At 45.1% G+C, this 26,230-nt stretch overlaps 2 protein-coding genes across 5 annotated transcripts in view; one reads left to right on the top strand and one right to left on the bottom strand.

Annotated features, from left to right (window-relative positions):
* The window catches only part of LOC118093577 (cytochrome P450 2J2-like), a 35,085-nt gene extending 15,702 nt beyond the window's left edge, over positions 1-19,383 (bottom strand). The window contains exons 1-2 of one of the 4 annotated variants that reach the window (XM_060274317.2): positions 19,195-19,383; positions 6,216-6,378 (exon numbers count right to left, since the gene is read on the bottom strand). In XM_060274317.2, the coding sequence (XP_060130300.2) occupies positions 6,216-6,378; positions 19,195-19,362 (331 nt within the window). In that variant the 5' untranslated portion in view covers positions 19,363-19,383. Of the gene's footprint in view, positions 1-6,087; positions 6,195-6,215; positions 6,379-8,760; positions 9,024-19,194 lie in introns of those variants that run through there. The other 3 variants (XM_088669259.1, XM_088669262.1, XM_088669260.1) reach the window with 3 other exon arrangements.
* On the top strand, positions 11,922-18,021 carry LOC148685779 (uncharacterized). Its single transcript, XM_088669668.1, has 2 exons — positions 11,922-13,171; positions 13,284-18,021. Exons 1-2 carry the CDS (start codon positions 11,922-11,924, stop codon positions 15,013-15,015), a joined length of 2,982 nt encoding a protein of 993 aa, XP_088525794.1. The 3' UTR covers positions 15,016-18,021.
* Positions 19,384-26,230: the final 6,847 nt, after the last annotated feature.

Here is a 26,230-nt window from a genome sequence, read left to right as displayed (position 1 = left end):
TCTCCCGTATTATCTATCTTTTTTGTAATTTCGTCGATGTAGGAGTTATGCTACTACCGCTAATGATTTCATTCCTTTGTAATTGTCTTTAGCGTAGTCCAGTGGTTCCCAACAGGTGGTCCACGGACCCCCAGGGGTCCGCGAGCTATGCCAGAGGGGTCCGCAAGATGCTATTAGAATAAAAAAAATATTTCATATGATAGCAGATTTTTTGTTTTGGCCGCTTCCTGCATGAGCAGAGTCTAGCGCAAAACTAGAATTAGATAGAGGCAGTAGTTCTGCTGTATGCCGTTAGATGGCGCTTTACAAACACTACTGTTTTGCAAAGAGGCAGCGCGCGCATTCTACTAACGCTCACCTCCCCAAGATGCTTTGCGCGCGTCGGCTTCATTTGTGCGCTACTGCGCAGGTACCCTGTCTTCTCCATTCCCCTCCCTCCTCCCTGGCGCGTGCTGCCTCTTTGCAAAACAGTAGTGTTTGTAAACAAAGCATTGTTTTTCGCGGAAGCTACAGTTCGCGTAGTTAAAAATGGACCGTTGGTTAAAAAGTGGTTCGTTAAAATGACAAAGGCCTACAGATGAAGAGGAAGAACTGTAAAAAACGTATAAATATAAAATATAAAAAGACTCTTAATTTGGCTCTCACTTTTTAATTTTAGGATTAGGAATTAATGGGGGTCCTTGTCACAATAGTGGCTCGATGAGGGGTCCTCGAGAAAATTTTGTTGGCAACCCCTGGCGTAGTCAATAAATTTACTCCATTCTAACCGAAATTTCTCATCGTCTTGGTCCCGGACTCTGTGGGTTAGTTTGGCCATTTCCATATATTCTAAAACCTTTGTTTGCCACTCCGTAATTGATGGAGTTTCCTGTGATTTCCATTTCTGGGCAATTAAGATTCTAGCAGCCACAGTGGCGTAAAGGAAAAATCTCTGATCAACTTTTGGAATTTCTCTGTCAACTAACCCCAACAGAAAAGCCTCTGGCTTTTTTGGAAAAGTATATCTCAATATTTTTTTTTATTCGTTGTACACTAACTCCCAAAAGTTTTTAATCCTCTCACACTTCCACCACATATAGTAGAAATCTCCAATTGATTATTTACATTTCCAACAGAACTTGTTTTGATTCCTATACATTTTGGCTAGTTTCGCCGGTGTCAAATACCAGCGATATACTAATTTCATGACATTTTCCTTTAACACAGTACAAGCAGTAAATTTTAAATTCTCTCTCCACAATTTTGACCACATATCAATTGGTATATCATGCCCAAAATCCATAGCCCATTTGATCATCAATTCCTTTACAGCTTCATCCATTGTGTACCAATCTAATAATAAATTATACATTTTAGATAGCAGTTTTTGATTATTACCCAACAGTTCAATTTGGAATTTGAAATTCTTTTCTTCAAAGCCAATTGTTTTTTTAATCTTTATTGAATAGATCATTTATTTGATAATAATGTAGCCATCCTGACAATCTATCTTGAATTTCTTCATATGATTTCAACTTGTAAGCATCGTTTCTCTTGATTATAATGTCTTCGTAGGTGACTCCTTTCTTTTCCATATTAAGTTTGCGCAATGATAGTACATTCGCCAGGGAAACCCACCACGGGGTTTTGTTCTCTAGTAGAGCTTTGTTGCGTTCCCAGACCTCGAAGATGGGTCCTCTAAATATATGGTTTAAAAAAGTTTTATGAGCTTTTACTTTATCATAACAGAGGTAGGCATGCCATCCGAATCGATTCTGGTAAGCTTCTAAATCTAAGATGTCTGAATTTTCTAACATGATCCAATCTTTAAGCCAAACGAGGCATGCTGCCTCGTAATATAATTTCAATTCGGGCATTGCAACCCCCCCCCTTTCCTTTTTGTCTACTAGAATCTTTAACTTAATCCTTGGCTTTTTACCCAACCAGACAAATCTTGCCAACATTATTTGCCATTCTCTCAGTTGGTTAACCCCTTTTAGTATTGGAATATTCTGGAAAAGAAATAATAGCCTAAGAAGAACATTCATTTTGATCACTGCAATTCTTCCCCAAAAGGATAACTTCAAATTCTTCCAATTGTCCAAATCTTTTTTAATATCTTTCCAAATAATTTCATAATTATCTTTAAACAAATTTATATTTTTAGGTGTCAGCCAAATTCCTAAATATTTTATCTTTTTGGTACATGAAATTCCTGTTTTCTCTTCCAGCGTCTCCCTTTCTTCTCTTGGTATATTCTTCACAATCATCTTAGTCTTTGTCTTATTAAGTTTAAATCCCGCCACCTGGCCGAATTCTTCCATAATCCTCAATGCTTCAGGTAGGCTGGTTTCTGGTTGTTCCACAGTCAATGCAAGATCATCTGTGAAGGCCTTTAGTTTGTACTCCTTCTTCCCAACCTTAATTCCTTTGACCTCTGGCGTGTCTCTGAGGCGGTTATTTAAAATCTCAATAACGGTAATGAATAATAAAGGTGATATAGGGCAGTCTTGCCTGGTTCCCTTTGTGATGTTTAATTTATCTGTTAAATTGTTATTTATGATAAGCCTAGCTGTTTGATCTGAATATATTGCTGCTATTCCTTTCATAGTGCCAGGAGACGTTATCGAACGCCTTCTCTGCATCGACAAACATGAGTGCGGCTTGCTTTTCATTTCTTATTTCTAGATTTTCGATAATATTCACTATGTTTCTGACATTGTCCCTCATTTGTCGCCCTGGAAGGAAGCCCGCCTGGTCCTTATGTATTATAGTGTTTAAAACCTGTTTTAATCTATCAGCTAAGATGTCCGCGAATAATTTATAGTCATTATTTAATAAAGAGATAGGTCTGTAATTTTTAACATTTTGTGGATCTGTGTCTTTTTTCTGGATTAGAGTGATATAGGCTTCCTTCCAGGTACTCGGTATCGTCCCTTTTTTCAAGATGTTGTTCATTACCTCATTTAGTACTGGTGTTATTTGTCTGGCTAATATCTTGTAATATTTCGCAGAAATGCCATCGGGGCCTGGCGCTTTCCCCAATTTCATCTTTTTAATGGCCTTTTCAATTTCGTAGGTTGAGATATCTTTGTTTAGCAATTCTTTCATATCTGGCGATATCTTCTGCATTCCATGTCTTTGAACATACTTTTCTATTCTGATCTTATCATCTTTCTCTTTCCTATATAATTCTCTGTAAAATCTCTGGAAAGCCTTGCGAATTTCTTTAGGATCGTCTATTTCCTTCCCCTCATCGTTTATCTTGTTAATTGTATTTTGTTTCTGTCGCATCTTTATCTGCCACGCCAATAGTCTGCCCGATTTGTTTGCCGATTCGATTTTTTTTTCTTAACCATTTAATTTTCCACTCCACCTCTTGATTTACTTGCATTGAGAGCTGTGTCTATAATCTCTTAATGTTCTGTTTTAAAGATTCATCTTTCGGCGATGTTATTAACTGCTTTTCACAATCCATTAACTGTCTCAAAATTTCTTCCTTATTTTTCCCTCTTTCTTTTATTTTTTGACTATTCTTTTGTATCAGGAACCCCCGCATAACTGCTTTACTAGCATCCCATACGATATCTATAGGAGTTCCTTTATTCAAGTTCCATTTAAAATAGTCCGTGATTGTTTCTTTAGCTTTCTTAACTATTTGATAATCGTTAAAAAGATTTTCATTCATTCTCCACCTGGACTTGATTCTATCTGTTAATTTTAATTCCAAATAGACTGGGTTGTGGTCAGAGAAGGTTCTAGGGTGGATATCGACCTTGAGAACTCTGGGAACCAAATCATTTGAGACCCAAATATAATCAATTCTGCCTGAGCTGTTATTCGAATTCGAGAAGAAGGTATACTGTTTTGTTGTTGGATGTTTAAATCTCCAAATATCCTGCAGTTTCCATTAACTCAAAGAAAGATCTTGGTAGTTTACCTTAATTCTTATCCTTTCTTTTCTCTGACCTATCCCACTGTTTTCAAGGATATAATTTGACTTCTATATGATGTCAACAAGTTTAGATCTTTCCATGGAAGGTCGTCATGATCAAATTTCACTTCTCATTTAGGAGACAAATGGTTGGAGTGTTGTACAAGGATAAAGAACCTATTTTGCTTCTGGCCACCCTGATCTGGCAGGTCAGTTTCTCAGCCAGAGCAACAGACCACACCTGAGGATATCATAAGTCTATTGACAGCCCTGCTGTACAGTGTCAACATTTAGCTTTTTGTAAGCAAGCCTTTATCAGCAAAATAGGTCCTTTGATTCGCCTATTATTCCTAGCAAAGCTAACAAGGGAGTTGGGTTTATCTTTATAAACAGTGGTGATTTCTGCAACAAAGAGTGAACTTGCAGGTATCACCTGAGTTTTCTCATAATGTTAAATACTAGCAGTAAATTCAAATCACAAACCCAATTCAATTAAGGGACTTCTGTGAGGAAAGATGACTGACTAGATGTCCACTGCTGACACTCCACCAACAGAGATGATTATGTGGTGAGTAATGATAGCGAAGATATAAATCTGCCAATTGAACTTTCTCTTGGAAAGCAAGCTATCTGCTGGCGCAAGAAGAGGCAATTATTAGCAGGCAGAAAACAAAACAAAAAACATATTTCTATTATTTGCAACTAAGAAATATTCTAAACTGATAAGGTTGTTCCGATTGTTAAGGATTATCATTTTATATTACTTTTAACTCTTTGCCCTTTGGTGTAAATGCCAATTGCAAAGTGAAACTAAACTCTCTGTGGGAAAGAATATGCTCCTCTGATAAGGAGACAGATGCAAGTTTTCAAGGCAGACTGTTAAGGTGGAGAGTGAGTTGTTAATAAGACCTCAGTATGGCAAAAATACTGTTGAACGCCATCATGCAGCAATTATTGGATGAGCAGCTGAAAGAGCTCACATCTGAGATACGTAAAATGGTGAATGAAAATTGATCATAGAAAAATGAGACTGAAGATGATGTAGAACATGTGGAAAATAATATTGATAAAAGTCTGCCAGAACATGAGAGTGGAGTAGAAAAGTGGGAGGCAGCAGATGAAGAAATGGAGAGAACCTCCACACAGGGGCCTGGAGGAGTGATAGAGTCAAGTGATGGAGCTGTGATGTGGAATGAAACCACTGACAGAGAGATCAAGAAACATTCTGAGATGGCAGAGCTAGAGCAGAGAGAGAAAGGATTCTGGGCACAATCTGGAGGGAATTTAGAGGAAAAATCTATCAGGCTTCTGGCAATGCTACTGGGAAAAGAATGGAAGTGGTGGAAATGGAAGGAGCGCTTTTCTTTCTCTATTACCAAATTTAGATGGAAAATCACTGCCTACAGGAAATGGGATCGCAAGATATAAAACTGGGTGTAAAATAATTAATATACAACAAGTAAATAACTATGGATTGTTTTTTAAAAATATATGACTACAGTGAAGAGATTCCTGTTTAAATAAAAATGAAGAATTTATTTTTAAAAAACATGGAGGAATGGTTGGAACATTTTTGGAGATAAAGTCATCATATTGGAATGAAAGAGGACTATTTTTGACACTTAGTGGTATCTGGATATTATCCTGGCATACAGCTGGATATCATACTGTAATGAACACTTAGACTATTTTGAATAATTTTTATTTATATACAGGGCAGTCTCGAGCAGGTCGGGCGCCCTGGCGCTGAGGGGTGGAGATCGCTCCGGCGCCCCCACCCTCGCAGGGCGCAGCATGGTTTCCGCACGGCTTTGCCACGCGGCGCCCTGCCTACCGGCCTGGCGCCCTGCCACACCGCGCCACCGGGGCTCTACCTAGAGCCGACCCTGTTTATATAATTGACAGACAAATAATCAGAAGTTGTCTTTATTTCTTTCTCTCTTTACTTCTTAGTTATTATTTTCATCTTCTTTTATCTATTTTGCTTTTGATTATTTTGTTTTGTTTTGTTTTGTGATGTCCTCTGCCCTGGGTTAATGAGGGTACACACATGAAGGTGATAGCTGGCCTGTGTGAGAGGCAGAGAAGGAAAGATATCCCAGGGTGGGAGACTAGGGAGAGAAAGGGAAGAAAGGGTCCACTCCCTTCTGTGTGAGAAAAGAGTTTAGACCTACCTTTGAGAGGGGGCTTTGAATTTCTCTGTCTCTCTCTCTCTCTTCCTTCTTCTTCTTTGGTTTGTTTGTTTGTTTGTTTGTTTGGATTAGTCAGTATGCTAAAAAGATTCTTATTCTTCACTACTTACCCTTTCCTTTTGCCATAGTCCTAAGGAAAGGAGTCTCTGGTCGCTGGTCTAATTCGTCAGAGTGGTCAATGAGAGCTTCTTTCACTGCTTGGAATCCAGACAGTACTACAATGGGTAGATGTCCTATCCATAGGGTGAAAATATTTCCGTGTTGCTTTCCCAGCTATCATTGGGTTCAAAAGAGAGGAGAGGAATGATGTGTTCAAAAAACGCAGTTGGATATTTCAACTTAATACGATAAGGTCATCCTCCCTCACCTCTGCAATTTCTCACTATGTGCAGATCTCTTGCTATTGCTTTTTCCCAGGGCCGGCTCTAGGTAGACTCCCGGTGGCGCGGTACGCCAGGGTGCCGGGCCAGTAGGCCGGGCGCTGTGCAGCACGGAAACCATGCTAAGCCCTGTGAGGGCGGGGGCGCCAGAGCGATCTCCGCCCCTCAGCGCCAGGGCGCCCGACCTGCTCGAGACTGCCCTGCTTTTTCCCCTCCTCCTCCTTCCTTCCTTCCTGCCTCCCTCCCTCCCATAATTCCAACCCATTTGTTTTACTCCCTCATTTCCATGTTGCCTCTGCCTAGGATCAGCGCAACAGAAACACTTCCTCATGACCAGCCCTGCGAAGACAGACAAGTAGATGCACAAGTCAGGTTGGCATAGGCTGGGCTAGAGCACTAGGTCAGGTTTCAGACCCATGGTGGGTCACAGCAGGAGCATCACCACCATACAAATATATGGCAAGGAATTAAGATGATACATGTCTGGGCTAGAGATTATTACCAATTCCAATGTTTTAAAAGTTAATATGTTCATAGCTGATGGTTGAGTAATTTTGTATTTTTTGAAGAGTTTTTGCTGAGAAAAGGCTCATAATTGTATTTAATAAACAAACAAGTAAAATAAACTATGGTCTGACAAAGAGTAAATGCTTGCGGAGGAGGCAGTGGAAAGGTGCCTGTTCTGTTTGTCTCATCTTCTCTAGTTACACGTGAGCTGCTGCTGGGAAAGGCAGATGTGCTCCTGCTTCATTGCCAATTCACTTGTTGCCCTTCCATCTGTTGGAACGGGAGAAGTACACAGCATACTAGGTCATGTGGCAATATGCAATAGAACAGAAGAAAGACAGGATCAAGAGCATATTGTAATAAGCTGTTTTATTAATTCAGCTTCTTGTGCTACACAATGTGCTTTGGAGATAAGTGCCCTTCAACCAGCAGCTATAAACAACACACATAATGACATTAAAACTAGTATAAAGGGGCAGGATTCTGATTAATATTGAAAAGCAAAAAACCATACAAAGTAGGGTAATGGAAGCATGGGTAGCTATGTGAAATTAGGGGAAAACACAAGGCAACATAAAATGCTGTTGTATTTTCATAGGTCGACTTGTAAGTGGTTAGGGTTGCCAGACTCAATAGAGGACAGGACTTCTGTGCCTTTAATTGCCCTGCTCTCTTTTGAGTCTGGAAACCTTAAAGAGAAACCAGCAGACCCTTTGTATAATTTCCAAGCAAAGGGTCTGCTGGTTTCTCTTTAAGGTTTCCAGACTCAAAAGAGAGAAGGGCAATTAAAGGCACAGAAGTCCTGTCCTCTATTGAGTCTGACAACCCTATAAGTGGTAGCAAGACTTCCTTTCCAAGTGCCATTAGTTATACACCTGCCGTTGGTGCTTTCTAAATGACTTCTTTCAATCTGATTTCACAGTCCTGGTCTTATAATCTTGGTGAGAGGATTACCTGGAGGTTAGCACTTACTGTAGGCTTGGCATACATCAGGAAAATTCCTGACATGTCCTGACAGGAATCGGGAAAATGTTAGGGAACATTAACATTAAAATGTTAGGGGACATTAAATAATTAGTTTTTGGTTTATTCAATACAGTTATATATTACAATTATACATTATTGTTATCTAAACTATAAATATCACGAAATTATGGGTTTTTTTCTCGAAGTGACACACCACCCGAGTTATGCTCGGTTTTTTGGCGAATTTTGACACACCAAGCTCAAAAGGTTGCCCATCACTGGCCTATGTGGTCAGCCTTTGTTGTTGTTGTTGTAAAGATTTTGTTTCTTAATATATTCTGCTGTTTTCTTACACTTCAAACCCCGCCGTGGTCTTTGCATATGGGAAGTAACTTTTTATATAGACTGGAAAGGGTTTCCAGTCTTCTTTAAAAGTTTCTAAATTTGTATCATTTATCAATTTTTGCTATCTCTGCATATTCCAAGATTTTCATAAACCATTCTTCTTTTGAAGGTGTTCTCTCCTCCTTCCTCAGTTTAATAGTATACAATAAATATTTTGATCAGTAATTCTTAATGCTTATTTTCAACTGTTATATGGTTTTGTGCTTTTCAATATTATTTATAATATTATTTACATTGTTACTATTATTTGTATTGCACACAGCTTCTGACAATGGAGGCTTATGGCAATTACCATTTTAACCCATGCTATTGTTTAAGCTTACATATCCCAATTGTTGGGGGAAATAGAGAACACAATTGCTGACATTAGACTGAATTATCACTAAGCAACAAGTACCTGAACGAGAGTATTTTCATGAATCTTGAATCCAAACAGCCATATGGCTCGAACGAGAGGAAGCTTAAGAAGTCCTGGAGGGTAATGCCTGCGTGACCAAAGCTGTTTCAGGTAGTGCAAAATCAGAAGAACCACCAGCAGAGCAATAAAAAATGTCCATATCTCCATCCTTCTCTTGCTGTCTCTTTCACCTTAGGTTGCCTGGTCAGGTTCAACTCGCTTTCCCTAAGGGCTTTTACTTTCCTCAGAGAAATCAGCAGTACTCTCTGTTTATATATGCTCAGTTATTAAAAAACAAATAAGCAACAAGGGGTGTGGCACCATATGTAAGTAGCCTTGAAAGGTGCTTTTTCCCCTCCTCCTCCTCCTTCTCCTTCCTTCCTTCCTTCCTTCCTTCCTGCCTTCCTCCCATAATTCCAACCCATTTGTTTTACTCCCTCATTTCCATGTTGCCTCTGCCTAGGATCAGCGCAACAGAAACACTTCCTCATGACCAGCCCTGCGAAGACAGACAAGTAGATGCACAAGTCAGGTTGGCATAGGCTGGGCTAGAGCACTAGGTCAGGTTTCAGACCCATGGTGGGTCACAGCAGGAGCATCACCACCATACAAATATATGGCAAGGAATTAAGATGATACATGTCTGGGCTAGAGATTATTACCAATTCCAATGTTTTAAAAGTTAATATGTTCATAGCTGATGGTTGAGTAATTTTGTATTTTTTGAAGAGTTTTTGCTGAGAAAAGGCTCATAATTGTATTTAATAAACAAACAAGTAAAATAAACTATGGTCTGACAAAGAGTAAATGCTTGCGGAGGAGGCAGTGGAAAGGTGCCTGTTCTGTTTGTCTCGTCTTCTCTAGTTACACGTGAGCTGCTGCTGGGAAAGGCAGATGTGCTCCTGCTTCATTGCCAATTCACTTGTTGCCCTTCCATCTGTTGGAACGGGAGAAGTACACAGCATACTAGGTCATGTGGCAATATGCAATAGAACAGAAGAAAGACAAGATCAAGAGCATATTGTAATAAGCTGTTTTATTAATTCAGCTTCTTGTGCTACACAATGTGCTTTGGAGATAAGTGCCCTTCAACCAGCAGCTATAAAGCCACTTCCGCGCTTGCGTCGGAGGTGGGGTTGTGGGCTGCCCGACTGTACCATCGCGTAGGGGCTGAGAGTTCAGCCCCTGCGCGATGGTGCACTCCCGCCTGCGTCACACCCCGACCAGCCAATGAGGCTGGGCGGGGCGGGGCCAAGCTGTTTAAGGGCCTCCGCAGGCGGGAAAGCTCCCTCTTTCCTCGCTGTTCGCCGGAGCGAACGATTCATTTGCTTCTCCTTTAGGTCTTCCGTCGTCATTGATCCCTGCCGGTTTGTTCTCCCCTGCTTGTTCCACTGTGGCCTGTTGACAGAGTCGGGGAATCGGGGAATCGGCGCTGGAAGCCAGGAACGGCGAGCGAAGCTACCGCTCATCAGCTGCTGCTGTGAGCGCTCATCACCTGCTTCCCAGCCAGGAACTCGAGGGGCTGTTTCGCGGGGCTACCTTCAGCGTTACATCGTGAAGCCGGGTCAAGGGATTCCACCCAGCCGACATTGCAGCCTCGCTAGGGTCCGTGGCTCCGGCAGCCTGGTGAAGCCCAGCAGCCGCATCCAGCGTCTGTATGCAGAGCGCGAGCCTCTGAGCACCCCGCTCGTCCTGGAACGCCTTGATCTTCGGTAGAGGCGGCTGCCTCCTACTCAGCTCTGCTCAGGGACCTTCCCAGGCGACCAGACCGGTTGGGTGAGCTAGCCGCATTAGCGGCGTGGTTTCTTGTCTTGCCAGGCCAGTTCATTGCGCAGCTGGGTTTCCGTTCATTGTTGCTTGCTTCCCCGAGCCTGCCCCTCTTTGTTCTCGACTTGTTGTTGTTGTCCTTTGTCCGCCCTCCCCCCCTTCCTTCTCACGGTCTTTGCAGCTCGATTTGTTCTTGTTTCCTTTGTTCGCCCCCCCCCCTTCCTTCTCACGGTTTTTTGCAGCGATCACTCATAAGACTGTGTGTTTTCCTTTGTGCAGTGCATGTTCCTTGAGGTTGCCGCTGGTGGTACTATTTGCGTTTGATAAGTGAGGGCTGCTAGGCGCTATCGGCGCCATCTTGTTTGAGGGCAAGGAAGCTGCCATTTTGGGAGGGTTCTTCGGCACACAGGGAGCTCCACGGGGCCGGGGGCCATTTTGAGTGTGGCCACGTGTGTATACTGGCGGCCGCCATTTTGAGAGGGATTTTTAAGGCCCACGTGTGGCAGTCATTTTGAGTGTGGCTTTTGAGTTGCCTGCATCGGCAGCAGCCCATTTTCTGCACCTTTAACCTGGAATAATTCAAGCCAAGTGTAGGATTTAATTACTGGATTAGTTGGCTAATCTTGATTGGATTCCGTTTCGATTAAGGCTATCGGGGGAAACACATTAACTGTTTACCCTGTCTGCATAGGATTTGCTGGGCAGAATATAATTAGTTAGAGGCATTTCTCCAAGGGGTAGCTGAGTTTAATAGATTTAATTAAATCTGCATTTCTAAAAATTCACGTTAAGCCACCACTGCATTACTTTAACCAGTTGATTGGGGGATAAGTATTAATTTGCTAATTGATTGGCTAATTAAAGTAGTTATTTGCTAATTACATGATACGGCATTTCATTAATTTAGGAATTTATTTTATGTGGACGGGGCATAATTGATTGGGCATACTTCTCGGATACATTAATTAATTAATTAATTAATTATCTAGGTGACGTGAATTTAATAAATAAAATAAATACGCAAATTAAACGTATAATAATAAATTATAATAAATACATAAAATAAACGTATAATTAATAAATTATACATCAAAGAATAAATTCATAACAATAATTTAATAATAAATTAAATAACTATATATATAGGTATATATATTTATATATACATATATATATAGATTAGGGCACGCACATACACACTCACGGACATACACATATATACATATATAAATACGTACACACGTACACATACCCACATACACACGCATACATACACGCGCACGGACACGCAAGCGCATATACACAAGCACATATAGGGAATATCAGAAAAGTTTAGGAGTTATTTAGCATATAAGTAGTTTTCACATATAGGAAATATCAGGAAAGTTTAGGTAATGGCTCCTAAGCGTGCGCAGGGTAAGGCCCCCTCTAAGAGTCCTGCAGCCCGGGACAAGACTGAGGCCCTGGTGCGTGTGGTCTCCACACTGCAGAAAACTCAGCTGGACGTTTGCAAGCAGCTTGCGGCCATTGCAAAAACGCTTGCGCCTGCGGCCACCGACACACAGGAGGATCCTCGCGTGTTGCAGGATGAGCCAGGTGAGTCGCAGGATTTCATCTTCGATACCGGTTTGGCAGAAAGCGATTCGCCCTGTACCTCTGCTTCTCTATTTTCCAGTGCTGGTTCCGACCGGGGTATCAACGTGAGCCAAGCCCCGCGGACACGAAGGCAGAAGGCGCGCGCGAATGCCTCCAACTCACAAGGGCAGGGGGAGGGGTCTCATTCTGCAGGTTCTTCCACTCAGTCGTCGGCAGGTCATCGGGCGGACCAGCTTGGGCAAGCCCTGGTGCAGCAGGGGACCGGGGTTTCCGATACGTCCGGGGACGAGGGTACTTCCAGACCTGGAGGAGGTACCGAGAACGAGCCGAGGATCGAGGGAGAGCGTCAAGGAGGGAAAGCCAAGAAGAAGACCGATAAGCGCAAGAGGAGCAGGGACGACTCGGACGATTCAGGTACGACCTCCGAATCGGATGGCGACATCCCGATGGAGGATTATTGGGGGATTGCGGAAGACCAGTCGGGCCTTCCTCTTTGGATACATAGGCGGAGATCGAGCGCCCATCGCAAGGGTTTTAAAGGGACTTTGGAATGGAGGGATGGCGCCTTAGTACCAGATTCGAAATATTCCACCAATACTGACACCGACATTTTCTTGGGTTCGCATTTGTCAAACAAAAAGAGGGAAAAGATTTTAAACGGGGATTTTGTTGACATTTTCACCCTTTTGCCTTTGTCGCATACATTGGGAAAGGGCGAAAAGATGAGGAACTACGGTAGGCGCAGATATAAGACCCCCCGCGCCGACCGTACGTTCGAAAACTGGTTAGATGGCATCCACATCTGGGCGGCGGTCATCTCTGCTGCATATCCCAAGAGGGCCTTGCACTTGTGGGCCTATGTAGCTGACGTTAGGTTAGCAAATAAGATGGCTGGGGAGGCGGCGGCCTTAAGCTACGATGAAGACTTCCGTAGGAACGCGTCTCAGAATCCAAAGACCAGATGGGATCAGCGCAACCAGCATTTTTGGAGTAATCACGTGGTCCCATACGTGGAAAGGAAGCAGACGGATCCCCCTAAGTCTGGCAGGTTCGAACCCAGGAGGGACCCGCGCCGCAGGGTCTGCTGGGAATATAATAAGGGCATCTGTCAGCGGCCCAATTGTAAATATACGCATGAATGCGAGAAATGTCTAGGACAGCACCCTGGAGTGTCTTGTTTCAAAGGGAGGCAGTCCCTTCGCGGCGGGCGAGGCAATTCTCACCAGGGCTCCAGACACGCAAGTGGCGCCCCCCAGGGAACAGGCAGTAATCGGTTCTAATACATCACTCTCTCTGGCTTTCTCCCCTATAAAGCTCGGCCCCCTGAAACTCCTTTTAGATCACTATCCCAATAGAAAGGCGGCTACCTACCTCTGGGAGGGGTTCTCCTCCGGTTTTAGAATCCCAGTAAAGAGCCCACCCCTTTCGAGCAACCCCCCCAATCAGAAATCTGTTAGGGAAAGACCCGACATAGCGATTAGGAAAATCAACAAGGAGATTACGGCGGGTCGCGTGGCGGGTCCTTTTGCAGTGCCACCCATACCCGAACTCCACATTTCCCCTTTGGGAATAGTCCCTAAGAAAGCGCCAGGCGAATTTAGGCTCATTCATAATCTCTCTCATCCGAAGGGCAGATCTGTGAATGATGGCATACCCCAGGAGCTTTGCACGGTGAAATATGCCTCCTTTGACCAGGCAGTGAAGCTTGTAAGGCAATTTGGTAAGGGTGCCTTGTTGGCAAAGTGTGACATCGAATCAGCATTTCGCCTCCTGCCTGTCCACCCGCAGGACTTCAGATGGCTGGGATTTAGGTTCAATGGGGCATATTTCATCGACAAAGCCATGCCTATGGGTTGTTCTGTGGCATGCTCTGCATTTGAGGCTTTCAGCACGTTCCTGGATTGGGCCCTGCGCTTTAAAACTGGCCTGTCTGGAGTCTCGCATTATTTGGATGACTTTCTCTTCGTGGCTAGGGCAAATAGTACGGAGTGTGCAGGCCTGATGCAAGCATTTTCGGCCCTTGCTTACGAGCTGGGGGTGCCGTTAGCAGCAGATAAAACTGAAGGGCCCGTCTCACGTTTAACTTATCTAGGTATAGAATTAGACACAGTAGAGCAAACGTCTCGTTTGCCTGCGGACAAAATTAAGGCCCTTAAGGAGACTATTAGACAGCTCATCCCCTGCAAAAAACTTACACTTAGACAGATCCAATCTCTCCTGGGTCACCTGAATTTCGCGTGCAAGGTAATATCACCAGGCCGCCCCTTCTGCCTGCGATTGGCCAGACTCACGGCAGGTTTAACAAAACCCTTCCACAGGAAGCGACTCCCTCGAGGCGTTAAGGCTGACCTGGAGTCCTGGCTTACATTTCTTGAGAATTATAACGGGGTATCCCTGTGGCAGGACAGCTTGGTTCTGCATTCCGATTTTCAGGTACAGTCAGACGCGGCTGGTTCTTTGGGTTTCGGAGTCTATTTCAAAGGTAAATGGTGCGCGCAGCATTGGCCGGCCAGCTGGCAGGGCACAGACATTACACGCGATTTAACATTCTTAGAATTTTTCCCCATAGTTGTTGCAGTGCACCTATGGTCCGCGGAATTCAGGGATCGGCGAGTCTGCTTCAGAACCGACAACCAAGCGGTGGTCAGCGTCCTCGCTCGCCAATCATCAAGATCTCCGAGAGTGTCATCTCTCTTACGCCATTTTGTCCTACTAAGCTTGAAATTCAACATGCATTTCTCAGCCAAGTTTGTGCCTGGGCTTAACAATAATATCGCAGATGCTTTGTCTCGCTTCCAGATGGACCGCTTCCGCTCGTTGGCACCAGAGGCACGCCTGTGGCCAGAGCCGTTCCCGGTACATCTATGGAACCTTGGGAGCGCGAAATTCTGAAGGGAGTATTTGCGTCGGTTGCCCCCTCTACCCTTAACTCGTATAAGCGGGCCTGGTCAGATTTCAATAAGTTTAGGCAGAAAGGAACCACGGGTCCTTCTCCTGGTCCGCCTTCCCAGGAAGAGGTTATGCAATACATGGTGCATTTGAGGAATCTGGGGCGAGCTGCTAAGACCCTTCAAATTCACACAGCAGCCATAACATTCTTCTCAAAATCACTTTATTTCATAGACCCGTGCGATAACTTCCACTTACGCAGGGCTATGGAGGGCTGGCGTCGGCTCCAGCCTCCAGCCAGTGACAACAGGCGGCCTATCACGTTTGACATGCTGGTTCAGATACACAAGCAATTGAGAATCCTTTGCTGGTCGAAATTCGAAGCGCGCTTATTTTCAGCTGCATTTTCGATTGCCTACTTTGGGGCGCTGAGAGTAGGGGAGGTGGTCTGCGAGGACCAATCGGATGGTGTCACACGGGGTATTTTAATAGGGGATGTGTCATTGTCCGACACCCAGGTTCTAGTACACATCCGACGTTCGAAGACCGACCAGAAAGGAAAGGGTGCCGTGGTACGCCTCCCTGCGACAGGGGCCGCGGGTCCATGTCCAGTAAAAGATACCAGGAGGTTCCTTCATCTGCGTCCGGCGGGCCCAGGTCCCTTCCTTATTCACCCGGACAAGTCCAGGCTTACCCGCCAGCAGTTCACCAGGGTCTTGCGCAAGGCCATCGCCTCTTGCGGATATAACCCTACCGAATTCTCGCCCCACTCCTTCAGGATTGGTGCAGCTACTTCAGCCATGCACCTGGGCCTTTCTTCCGAGAGGATTCAGGACCTGGGAAGGTGGAAATCAAACGCATACAAAAGGTACATTCGTACGTAGCATACAGCTGATCCCAGGGTGTTGCTCTTTGTTTTCCAGGTGGCCGGATAGTGCGTGTGTGGATAGCCGGGCACAGCGTGGTTCATTGGGCCCGCGAAAGGGCGATGGAAGTGGGCCTGGGGCACGGGCTGGGCCTCCCAGCATCCGTGAGAGTGTCTTGGATTGCAAAGAGAGGCATGAAGTGGAACGAGCTGTTGCCAACCCTTGAAAGCCGGGCAGCTTCACTTGGCTACCCTGACCTGCTGGTGCTGCAGTTAGGGGAAAACGACCTTGCTTACCGTAACGCAGTGGACTTGAAGTTGCAAATATTCCGTGATTTTGATACCCTATTGGATTCCTGCCCGGGGATGACGCTGCTTTGGTCATCCCTGCTGGAGAGGCGCATTTGGCGCGATGGACGTTGCCCGATCGCGATGAACAGAACTAGGCGGCGCTTGAATTCTTTCGTGATCCGCAGAGTGTTAGCCTTGAATGGCCGAGTAGTCTCGCACCCAAGCCTAAAACAGAGTGAAGCAGCCCTGTATCGTCATGACGGGGTGCATCTATCGCCTACGGGGAATGATATTTGGCTCGAAAACATAATTGCGGGTATCCACGATTGGCTACATGTTAGTGTACATAACTAGGCGAATAAGAGATTAGGACCACAGCCCCCCCTTAATAACGTTATAATATTGAATAATTAAATAATGTTTATGTTATACCCACGAATTGGTAAGAGGTGACTACATGTGAGCGGATTGGCGGCGAGCCAGGGTGGGCTCGAGTGGCGGTTAGGCGTTGGAAATTTGCATAACAATCAGTGGAGGAGGGGCAAGTACGTCATCAGCTGCCCTATCTTGGAGAGGTAATTCCGTTAAAGGATTCCGGGGGCGAGGCTTGGTCCTGAGCCTGGAGTTGCCTGGGCCGTAAGGCACGCCCCATCGGTGGCCACAGGAGGAGCTCTAGTAGATCTACGTCGCGGGGCTCCTTTCTGGTGGTTAACTTCTCACAGACTCCAACACACGGGTTGGAGTCGGATATAGTCTGTTAGGTTCCAACGCCTAAGCCAATTCCGCTCTACATGCATATTTAATAAAGTTGTGGCCTTAACCACCCAATTAATTAAATCTTAAACCTGGTGTCACGAGTCTTTATTCCGGGGAAGGAGGGCATATAGCCACACAAAGCCACTTCCGCGCTTGCGTCGGAGGTGGGGTTGTGGGCTGCCCGACTGTACCATCGCGTAGGGGCTGAGAGTTCAGCCCCTGCGCGATGGTGCACTCCCGCCTGCGTCACACCCCGACCAGCCAATGAGGCTGGGCGGGGCGGGGCCAAGCTGTTTAAGGGCCTCCGCAGGCGGGAAAGCTCCCTCTTTCCTCGCTGTTCGCCGGAGCGAACGATTCACCCGCCCGCCCACCCCTTAATAAGAGGCAAGGGGACGCTGCTATGGACGTCAGTTGGTTGCCCTGGCTGGCCAGGGGGCTGGGTAGGATTTTTCCCATACTGGGTTAGCCATGATGGGTTTTTCGCCTACCTCGTAGCATGTCGTCACAACTTAGGTTAGGCGGTTAGGCGTTGGAAATTTGCATAACAATCAGTGGAGGAGGGGCAAGTACGTCATCAGCTGCCCTATCTTGGAGAGGTAATTCCGTTAAAGGATTCCGGGGGCGAGGCTTGGTCCTGAGCCTGGAGTTGCCTGGGCCGTAAGGCACGCCCCATCGGTGGCCACAGGAGGAGCTCTAGTAGATCTACGTCGCGGGGCTCCTTTCTGGTGGTTAACTTCTCACAGACTCCAACACACGGGTTGGAGTCGGATATAGTCTGTTAGGTTCCAACGCCTAAGCCAATTCCGCTCTACATGCATATTTAATAAAGTTGTGGCCTTAACCACCCAATTAATTAAATCTTAAACCTGGTGTCACGAGTCTTTATTCCGGGGAAGGAGGGCATATAGCCACACAAACAACACACATAATGACATTAAAACTAGTATAAAGGGGCAGGATTCTGATTAATATTGAAAAGCAAAAAACCATAAAAAGTAGGGTAATGGCAGCATGGGTAGCTATGTGAAATTAGGGGAAAACACAAGGCAACATAAAATGTTGTTGTATTTTCATAGGTCGACTTGTAAGTGGTTAGGGTTGCCAGACTCAATAGAGGACAGGACTTCTGTGCCTTTAATTGCCCTGCTCTCTTTTGAGTCTGGAAACCTTAAAGAGAAACCAGCAGACCCTTTGCTTGGAAATTATACAAAGGGTCTGCTGTTTTCTCTTTAAGGTTTCCAGACTCAAAAGAGAGCAGGGCAATTAAAGGCACAGAAGTCCTGTCCTCTATTGAGTCTGACAACCCTATAAGTGGTAGCAAGACTTCCTTTCCAAGTGCCATTAGTTTCACACCTGCCGTTGGTGCTTTCTAAATGACTTCTTTCAATCTGATTTCACAGTCCTGGTCTTATAATCTTGGTGAGAGGATTACCTGGAGGTTAGCACTTACTGTAGGCTTGGCATACATCAGGAAAATTCCTGACATGTCCTGACAGGAATCGGGAAAATGTTAGGGAACATTAACATTAAAATGTTAGGGGACATTAAATAATTAGTTTTTGGTTTATTCAATACAGTTATATATTACAATTATACATTATTGTTATTTAAACTATAAATATCGCGAAATTATGGGTTTTTTTCTCGAAGTGACACACCACCCGAGTTATGCTCGGTTTTTTGGCGAATTTTGACACACCAAGCTCAAAAGGTTGCCCATCACTGGCCTATGTGGTCAGCCTTTGTTGTTGTTGTTGTTGTTGTTGTTGTTGTTGTTGTTGTAAAAATTATGTTTCTTGATATAGTCTGCTGTTTTCTTACACTTCAAACCCCGCCGTGGTCTTTGCATATGGGAAGTAACTTTTTATATAGACTGGAAAGGGTTTCCAGTCTTCTTTAAAAGATTCAAAATTTGTATCTTTTATCAATTTTTGCTATCTCTGCATATTCCAAGATTTTCATAAACCATTCTTCCTTTGAAGGTGTTCTCTCCTCCTTCCTCAGTTTAATAGTATACAATAAATATTTTGATCAGTAATTCTTAATGCTTATTTTCAACTGTTATATGGTTTTGTGCTTTTCAATATTATTTATAATATTATTTACATTGTTACTATTATTTGTATTGTACACAGCTTCTGAAAATGGAGGCTTATGGCAATTACCATTTTAACCCATGCTATTGTTTAAGCTGAAATATCACAATTGTTGGGGGAACTAGAGAAAACAATTGCTGACATTAGACTGAATTATCACTAAGCAATAAGTACCTGAACGAGAGTATTTTCATGAATCTTGAATCCAAACAGCCACATGGCTCCCACGAGAGGAAGCTGGAGAGGTCCTGGAGGGTAATGCCTGCGTGACCAAAGCTGTTTCAGGTAGGGCAGAATCAGAAGAACCACCAGCAGAGCAATAAAAAATGCCCATATCTCCATCCTTCTCTTGCTGTCTCTTTCTCCTTAGGTTGCCTGGTCAGGTTCAACTCGCTTTCCCTAAGGGCTTTTACTTTCCTCAGAGAAATCAGCAGTACTCTCTGTTTATATATGCTCAGTTATTAAAAAACAAATAAGCAACAAGGGGTGTGACACCATATGTAAGTAGCCTTGGAACATGATTGCAAGTCATGTAATATCATCATTCTTATTATACGGGTCACGCAAATGAGAGGAAGTGTGATTTATATCAGGCTCATTGAACTCCCAAGAGTCTGTGATCTACTCCCAGTATAAAAAACTGGCAGTGATCTACCCATTGTCATTGGAGGGAGGAGGAGCATGCATGGGGTGGGTGGAAGGGGAGGATTGCCCAGAGTTGTCGAGCTTATCTTGGGGTGGACGGGCCAGACTTGTGGGGATGATACGGACATTCATTGCCCACTTTGATTCATCCCGCGATCGACCAGGTTCAGCAGGGGATCTACCTGTTGGACATGCCTGATTTATATGAATTGCAATTAGAATCCAGGCTATCTTAAGACTTATTTTGTGACGCAAATATTTGGGAAATCTCACGTTTAGCTGATATTTTAACGTGAAGGAAATTCTGGGACCACCTGATGTAAATCCTATATGGGACAGCCAAAACTTTTGCATGAAGCAGTGATGAAATTTCTAAATTATAATTGGCAATAGAAAGTGAGGTTCTGATAGGCATTGTGTAAAGCAAGCAAAGCTCGCCTATTTTATAGAAATACCCGTGTAATAAACTAAGACAAATTCTGCATCATCTTGTAATTCTTTGCTTTAGAGAGACAAAGTAGCTCTTACATGCAAAGGCATGAACTTCAGTAAACATTGTTTGTTCTGAGATGGCAACTTTTCACATTGATTTCTGTAAGTAATTATTTCTCCTTGATTTTCCATAGGTGTTGTATTATCAAATGGTCACACCTGGAGGCAACAGAGATGCTTTGGTGTAGTTACTATGCGGAAGCTAGGACTGGGGAAGAAAGGCATGGAGCACCAAAGGCATGGAGGAGGCCCATCAGTTTGTGGAGGTTTTTGCACATTCAAAGGGTATGTGATGAAGGGTGATGGTGCTTAGCTGGCATATGGAGATATATTTGTGTACTACCTCTGTCCATTTTAGAAAGGAATGTGATATGCTTTTCTTGGTTCCTAATGGAGATCCAAGCAGTTTCTCTTGGCCCCCATGAAATCCCACTCTCAGTATGAACAGGAGCAGCTGAACTCACATTAGTATAACTTTATTTTGCAGGACAACCACTTGACTCCTCCATGCCCATCATGTCTCCAACATGATATGTGCTGTGGCTTTTGGGCACCAGTTTGCTCTTGAAGATGAACAGTTCCAGAAGCTGATGGAGCCATGGATTTTCTCCTAAAATTTATAAGCAGCTTCGTTTATTCTGTTAGTAGTTATTTTCGTTCATACTAAGCCAAAGAGGTCTCCCCAAGAGCCTTAATACCACAAATCAGTATTCTGGAATCTATTCTGAAAGAGGACAGACATTGGAGAAGTGAGATCAAGTTTAAATTGAGCTGAAAAAAGGGCCACTTACTATCTCACAGCCCGATCAATTTCTCATGATTATCATTGAGATAAAAACATGAGTAAGAAGACTTTGTCCACCACAGGAGACTCTTGGGAGGAAAGATGGGATAAAAATGGATCAATGACCTTCCGAACAGGTCATCGAGAGCCCACCGAGGGGAACAGAGGGGAACATGATGGCGTCCATAGTGGGGCCCCTGCAGCCACCACCTTGGCTGGATTTTTTTTTATTTTTAATGAAAGAGAGACCAGCAACTCAAGCAGTATCCTTACTGCTGAGGAAAGCAGCCTCCTTCTGTATGAACCAACTAAACCCTTTCCCCCAAATTTAAGTTCAGTTCTCCACATTTCTACAACTATTCCTAATTTGTTTATAAAAAAAAGTACTCATGAAACTGACTTTAATCCCCCCTCCCTATTCTTCACCTACCAGAAAAGGTCACTAACTTGTTCCAGGAGGGGTCCTGTGATTTTGCCCAGTTTTGGAAAGATGCCCGAGCTGGACAAATATTTTGAGCCATAGTTTTCTTTCACATTTTCAGCTAGGGATAATTCACAGAATCCAATCATTGTGGGATTCCAGAGAAGCTATAGACACCTTCCTTCTTCTTAGTGAGACTCAAACTAATATGCCCACCCTGTAGAATAATGCAGATCATGTTTTTTTAAGTGCTGATCCAAAGCACAAACGGTGAGACCAAGCTTCCTCATGGTAATGACAGCATTTCTGCTATCTTTCCTTTAGCTTTATGAAATGCTCCCATGGCTCATGAAACATCTCCCAGGGCCCCACCAGCTTGAAGCTGAATACTGCTCAATCAAGGAATCATTATACTGTATTCCCTATTAGAAGTGAATACTAATCTCTTGCCTGGAAACCAGTACAGTGGTACCTTGGTTCTCAAACTTAATTCGTTCCGGAAGTCCATTCCAAAACCAAAGCATTTCAAAACCAAAGCACGCTTTCCCATAGAAAGTAATGCAAGACTAAAAAAAAAGAGTTGATGAATGGTTCTGATAACCATATGGCCATGTGATGTTCTTTTTGAAACGTTAATAATGCATTATTAACATGTGACACCAGAGGGCGCTGCAAGGCAACCCTGTCCAGAAGCACAGTAGACCTTGTGGAAAGGAAGTGAAAGGAAACCGTAGTAGGTTTTATGATAGGTTTCTGAGACCTGTCTGTTTTTTGTTTGTTTGTGTTTGGCTGTAACCTGCATTTGGCTGACCAATAAAATCTGACGGTGGTAATTATAAGCTTCTGCATGTCATGGAGAAAAAGGATAGAGAATTTGCCTTTTTCACAGCTGCAGCACACTGGGTCAACATCTTCACCGAGCTATCTACTGAGACCCCAAGGTCTTGTCCCTGATCAGCCATCACCATTTCAAACTCTATGAGTGTATGTGTGAAATTAAGACTGTCCCAATTTTGCCCCAACATGCATCACTTTTACACTTGTTTGCACTGAATTCCATTTCCCATTTTACCACCCATGCACTCACTTTGGAGAGGTCCTTTTGGAGCCCCTCACAATCTATTTGTCTTTTAACTACCTTGAACAATTTATATACATCCAGAGTGGAGTTCCTAAGGTGGTTGGATAGTGTCTTGGATGCCTCCTTTTGGCAACCAATGCTGCAAGGCTGGTGCCAAATGTTTTGGTTTGGTTATTTTAAAACCACATCAGTGAGGCCACCTGACTGCACATTCCTAATTCTAGATTGTTTATGAACAAGTTTAAAAGGTCCCAATACCGATCCTTGGGGAACTTCACTTTCTATTTTTCCATTTGGAGAACTGTTCATTAATTCCTATTCATTGCTTCCTGCAACTTAACCAGTTTGTGAGCAACAAAGGCCTCTCCTCTTATTCTTTAACTGCTAAGCTTACTCAACCCCAGATAGTTTTTTGTTCTGTTCCTAGCTTTCTCAAGTTTGCTATTAAATCTTTTTTAAAAAAAGTATTACTATGTTTTGAAATAATTTGTAAATAACCTTCCCATTTATTCTGTGTGTCTATTCTGTTACATGTTCACTCAAACATGTCCATTACATATTAATTCATAATAGGCTTGTTGTTGTTGTTTAGTCGTTTAGTCGTGTCCGACTCTTCGTGACCCCATGGACCATAGCACGCCAGGCACTCCTGTCTTGCACTGCCTCCCGCAGTTTGGTCAAACTCATGTTCGTAGCTTCGAGAACACTGTCCAACCATCTTGTCCTCTGACGTCCCCTTCTCATAATAGGCTTATTTTGTCCAATTCTAATCCAAATATAAATAGTCTCTCAAAATTGACAGGGACTTAAATATATTGCAGAAACCTATAAAAACTAACACCCTATAGGCACCTACACTGTGCAAGTATTTCAGCCTTATAAACGCACAGCATCTTAAATATACAATTGCTCCTAGCTCACTATCTAAGCACTTTAAAAAAAAACCTGCATAACATTAATCCCACACACCTTCCCATAATTTGTTGAAACTAAAATAAATTGTGTAATCCTATAACTACTCAAAGTCCTTAACTGCATATTATAATTGCAACACACACTTAGTAACACTTCCTAGTCATGATACATTACACAATCTTATAATTATACTAGACAATTCCAGAAGCGGCCTTGTTCACATTTTGTTTAATATTATAAACCCACACATTACATGTGATTAAATAAAATTCCGGAAACTCTTTTTGTATTTTAACCCGCCTATTACAGTAAAGTTAAGATCTGAGTCCATATTATCATGGCAATCCAAATATACTGCTGGTCTCTTAGTTTAACTGTATCCTGGTTTAGCTCTCCTAGTTTATCTGTATTATTCAAGCTTTCATAGAGAATCATGGAGATGGAAGAGACTTGAAGGCAGAACTGGCTTTGCCATTAGGCAGACTGAAGTGGTGGCAGTGGGCAGCAGAAGCCCACAAGGGGGCAGTCAGTGCCCCACCATTAGTACTGTGTCCAGTTCTGGGCACCACAGTTCAAGAAGGATATTGAAAAGCTGGAACGTGTCTAGAGGAGGGCAACCAAAATGGTCAAAACTAGGGGGGGCAAGCCATGGTCGTTCAGGGGCGGGGCCAAGGCACAGGAGGGGAGGGGCCACAAGCGGGAATGTGGGCGGGGCTACAGGGCCAGCGGGCCCGACGACTCGGCGACGGCTGCAGCTACTAAATGAACCCCCTAAACTCTCTCACACGAAATCCCCCTGCTCTGAAGCAGGACCGTCTGTAGGCCTGGGTCCGGTGGCGCGGAGCGCCAGGGCGGCAGGCCACCAGGGGCGCTGCTGCGCCCGCTGAGAGGCGCGGCGGAGGCCGCCCCAGGCGCGCCTCTCAGTGGTTCAGCAGCTTCAAGCTGCTTTCCGGAGGCGTGCGGGCCTGGGGCCGCCTCCACCGTGCGCAGGGGCGTTGCAACATGGGGCGGGTAGCACCCCCTGGCCCAGGGCCGGCCCTACAGCCAAGCTGGGTTGCGCAGGGCTTCAGCCCTCCAGGCGGCAGCCGCGCAGTGAGCTGCGCCCGCCGCACCGGGAAACGGGGCAGGGTGGGGGCGCCAGAGGGATCCGTCACACCACGGTGCCAGGGCGCCAGGTATGCTTAAGACGGCCCTGCTCTGAAAACACCGCTCCCATCCATTTACGGCTAGCCACACCCCTGAAAAACCCCTTTGGGCCCCGCTTTCCCTCCTCTAGGTCCCCCCGAAGCCTTGCCAGTTCCCACCCTATATATGTGGGATGGGTAAGGAGCTCAGAGGTCTGCTAGTCCTGGGGGGCCATCCCCCCGTGGCCTGGGAGGATACTGGGGACCCCCCCCCCGCAAAGCTGAGACCCTCAAAGAAGAAGAAGAAGCTGCCACCGCCGCCTCCCCATCGCAAGGGAGCAAAAGATGGGAAAGGTGGGGTGGTGCAGTGCAGGCGAGCGAGCCCCCCCCCCGATGCAACCCTACAGCGGCGGCTACCCCACCCTCAACGCCCCTCTCTCGGCAGGGGCAGCAAGGGAGAGTGGCTGGGGGGGGGTGCATTGCAAAGAAGGAAACAGCAGCCAATGCCCGGAGAGGGCAATGCACGCAGGGGGAGCGGATAGCTGTGCCGCCCCCCAAGGCAGCTCCTTTCCTATTGCCGGGGGTGGGGGGCAGCGAGGAAGGGTCACTGCCGCTAGGCTACTCCTGCCGCCGGCAATCCAGCGCAAACGCCCCCACGCAGCTTCCTTGCAGCAGCCACGACCACCGCCTTCGGGCGCCGCCCCCGCTCCTCCTTTGCGGGCTTCTGCTGCTTCTGGCTGCTGTCGGTGCACTTCCTCTCCTGGCCCAGGAGGAGTCTCAGTAGCAACTCCTAACTCAGGGGGGTAGGGGGTGCGAAGGGGGCGATTCCCAGCTCGCGGCGCCGACGATCGCAGTGCAGCCTACTGGGAGGTAGAGCGCGGCAGCGGCTGCAACCAATGCAGGGAGCCGCGTCTCCTTCGCTTGGCAGCCCAGCAGAACTCTTATGCAGGAGAGGTTGCCGCCTGGCAGGGCTTTCCATTGGGAGGCGCGAAGGCTTTAGTGGGCGGGAATTGGTGCAAATGTAGGCAGGGTGGGCTGAGAGGAGGAGCTGCTGCCGAGGAGCCACGGCACCAGCAGCGTTTCCTCCCCCTCCCCTCCCGTGTCAACAAGCGGGGCGCCTGCGCAGGGTATTTGCTTCCCTAGTCGGGTCCGCGGTTTGGCCTTCTGGGGGGGGCAGCTGCACCTCCCTGCCCCATGCTGGGTACACCCATGAAAACGTACGAGTACAAAATGTTTGAGAACCAAGGTACGACTGTATAATGAATTAAAAAAGATGTTTAAGTTAACATTCGTAAAGAAACAAAAACAACGAAAAGGAAGCTTTTCTCTTGGGAATTAGGGGATTAGAACTATCCAAGCGGTACAGTGGAACCTCGGTTTATGAACACCTCGGTTTACAAATTTTCAGTTTACGAACGCCGCAGAATGGATTAATTCACTTTCCATTACTTTCAACGGGAAAGTTCACTTCAGTTTATGAACGCTTCAGTTTATGAACAGACTTCCAGAACCAATTACACTCATGCTTCGGGTTAAGTACGCTTCAGGTTGAGTACTCCGCGGACCCGTCTGGAACGGATTAATCCACTTTCCATTACTTTCAATGGGAAAGTTCACTTCAGTTTATGAACGCTTCAGTTTATGAACAGACTTCCGGAACCAATTGTGTTCATAAACCGAGGTACCACTGTATAGAAATTTATGCATGTGACTACAGTTGCAAGAATGTTATTTGCCCCCAAAGTAGA

This window comes from Zootoca vivipara, chromosome 5 (assembly GCF_965207765.1).
Source record: "Zootoca vivipara chromosome 5, rZooViv2.hap1.1, whole genome shotgun sequence".
Taxonomy (NCBI): domain Eukaryota; kingdom Metazoa; phylum Chordata; class Lepidosauria; order Squamata; family Lacertidae; genus Zootoca; species Zootoca vivipara.
The sequence above is the reverse complement of the archived record's forward strand: the minus strand, read 5'-3'. Positions and strand labels throughout refer to the sequence as shown.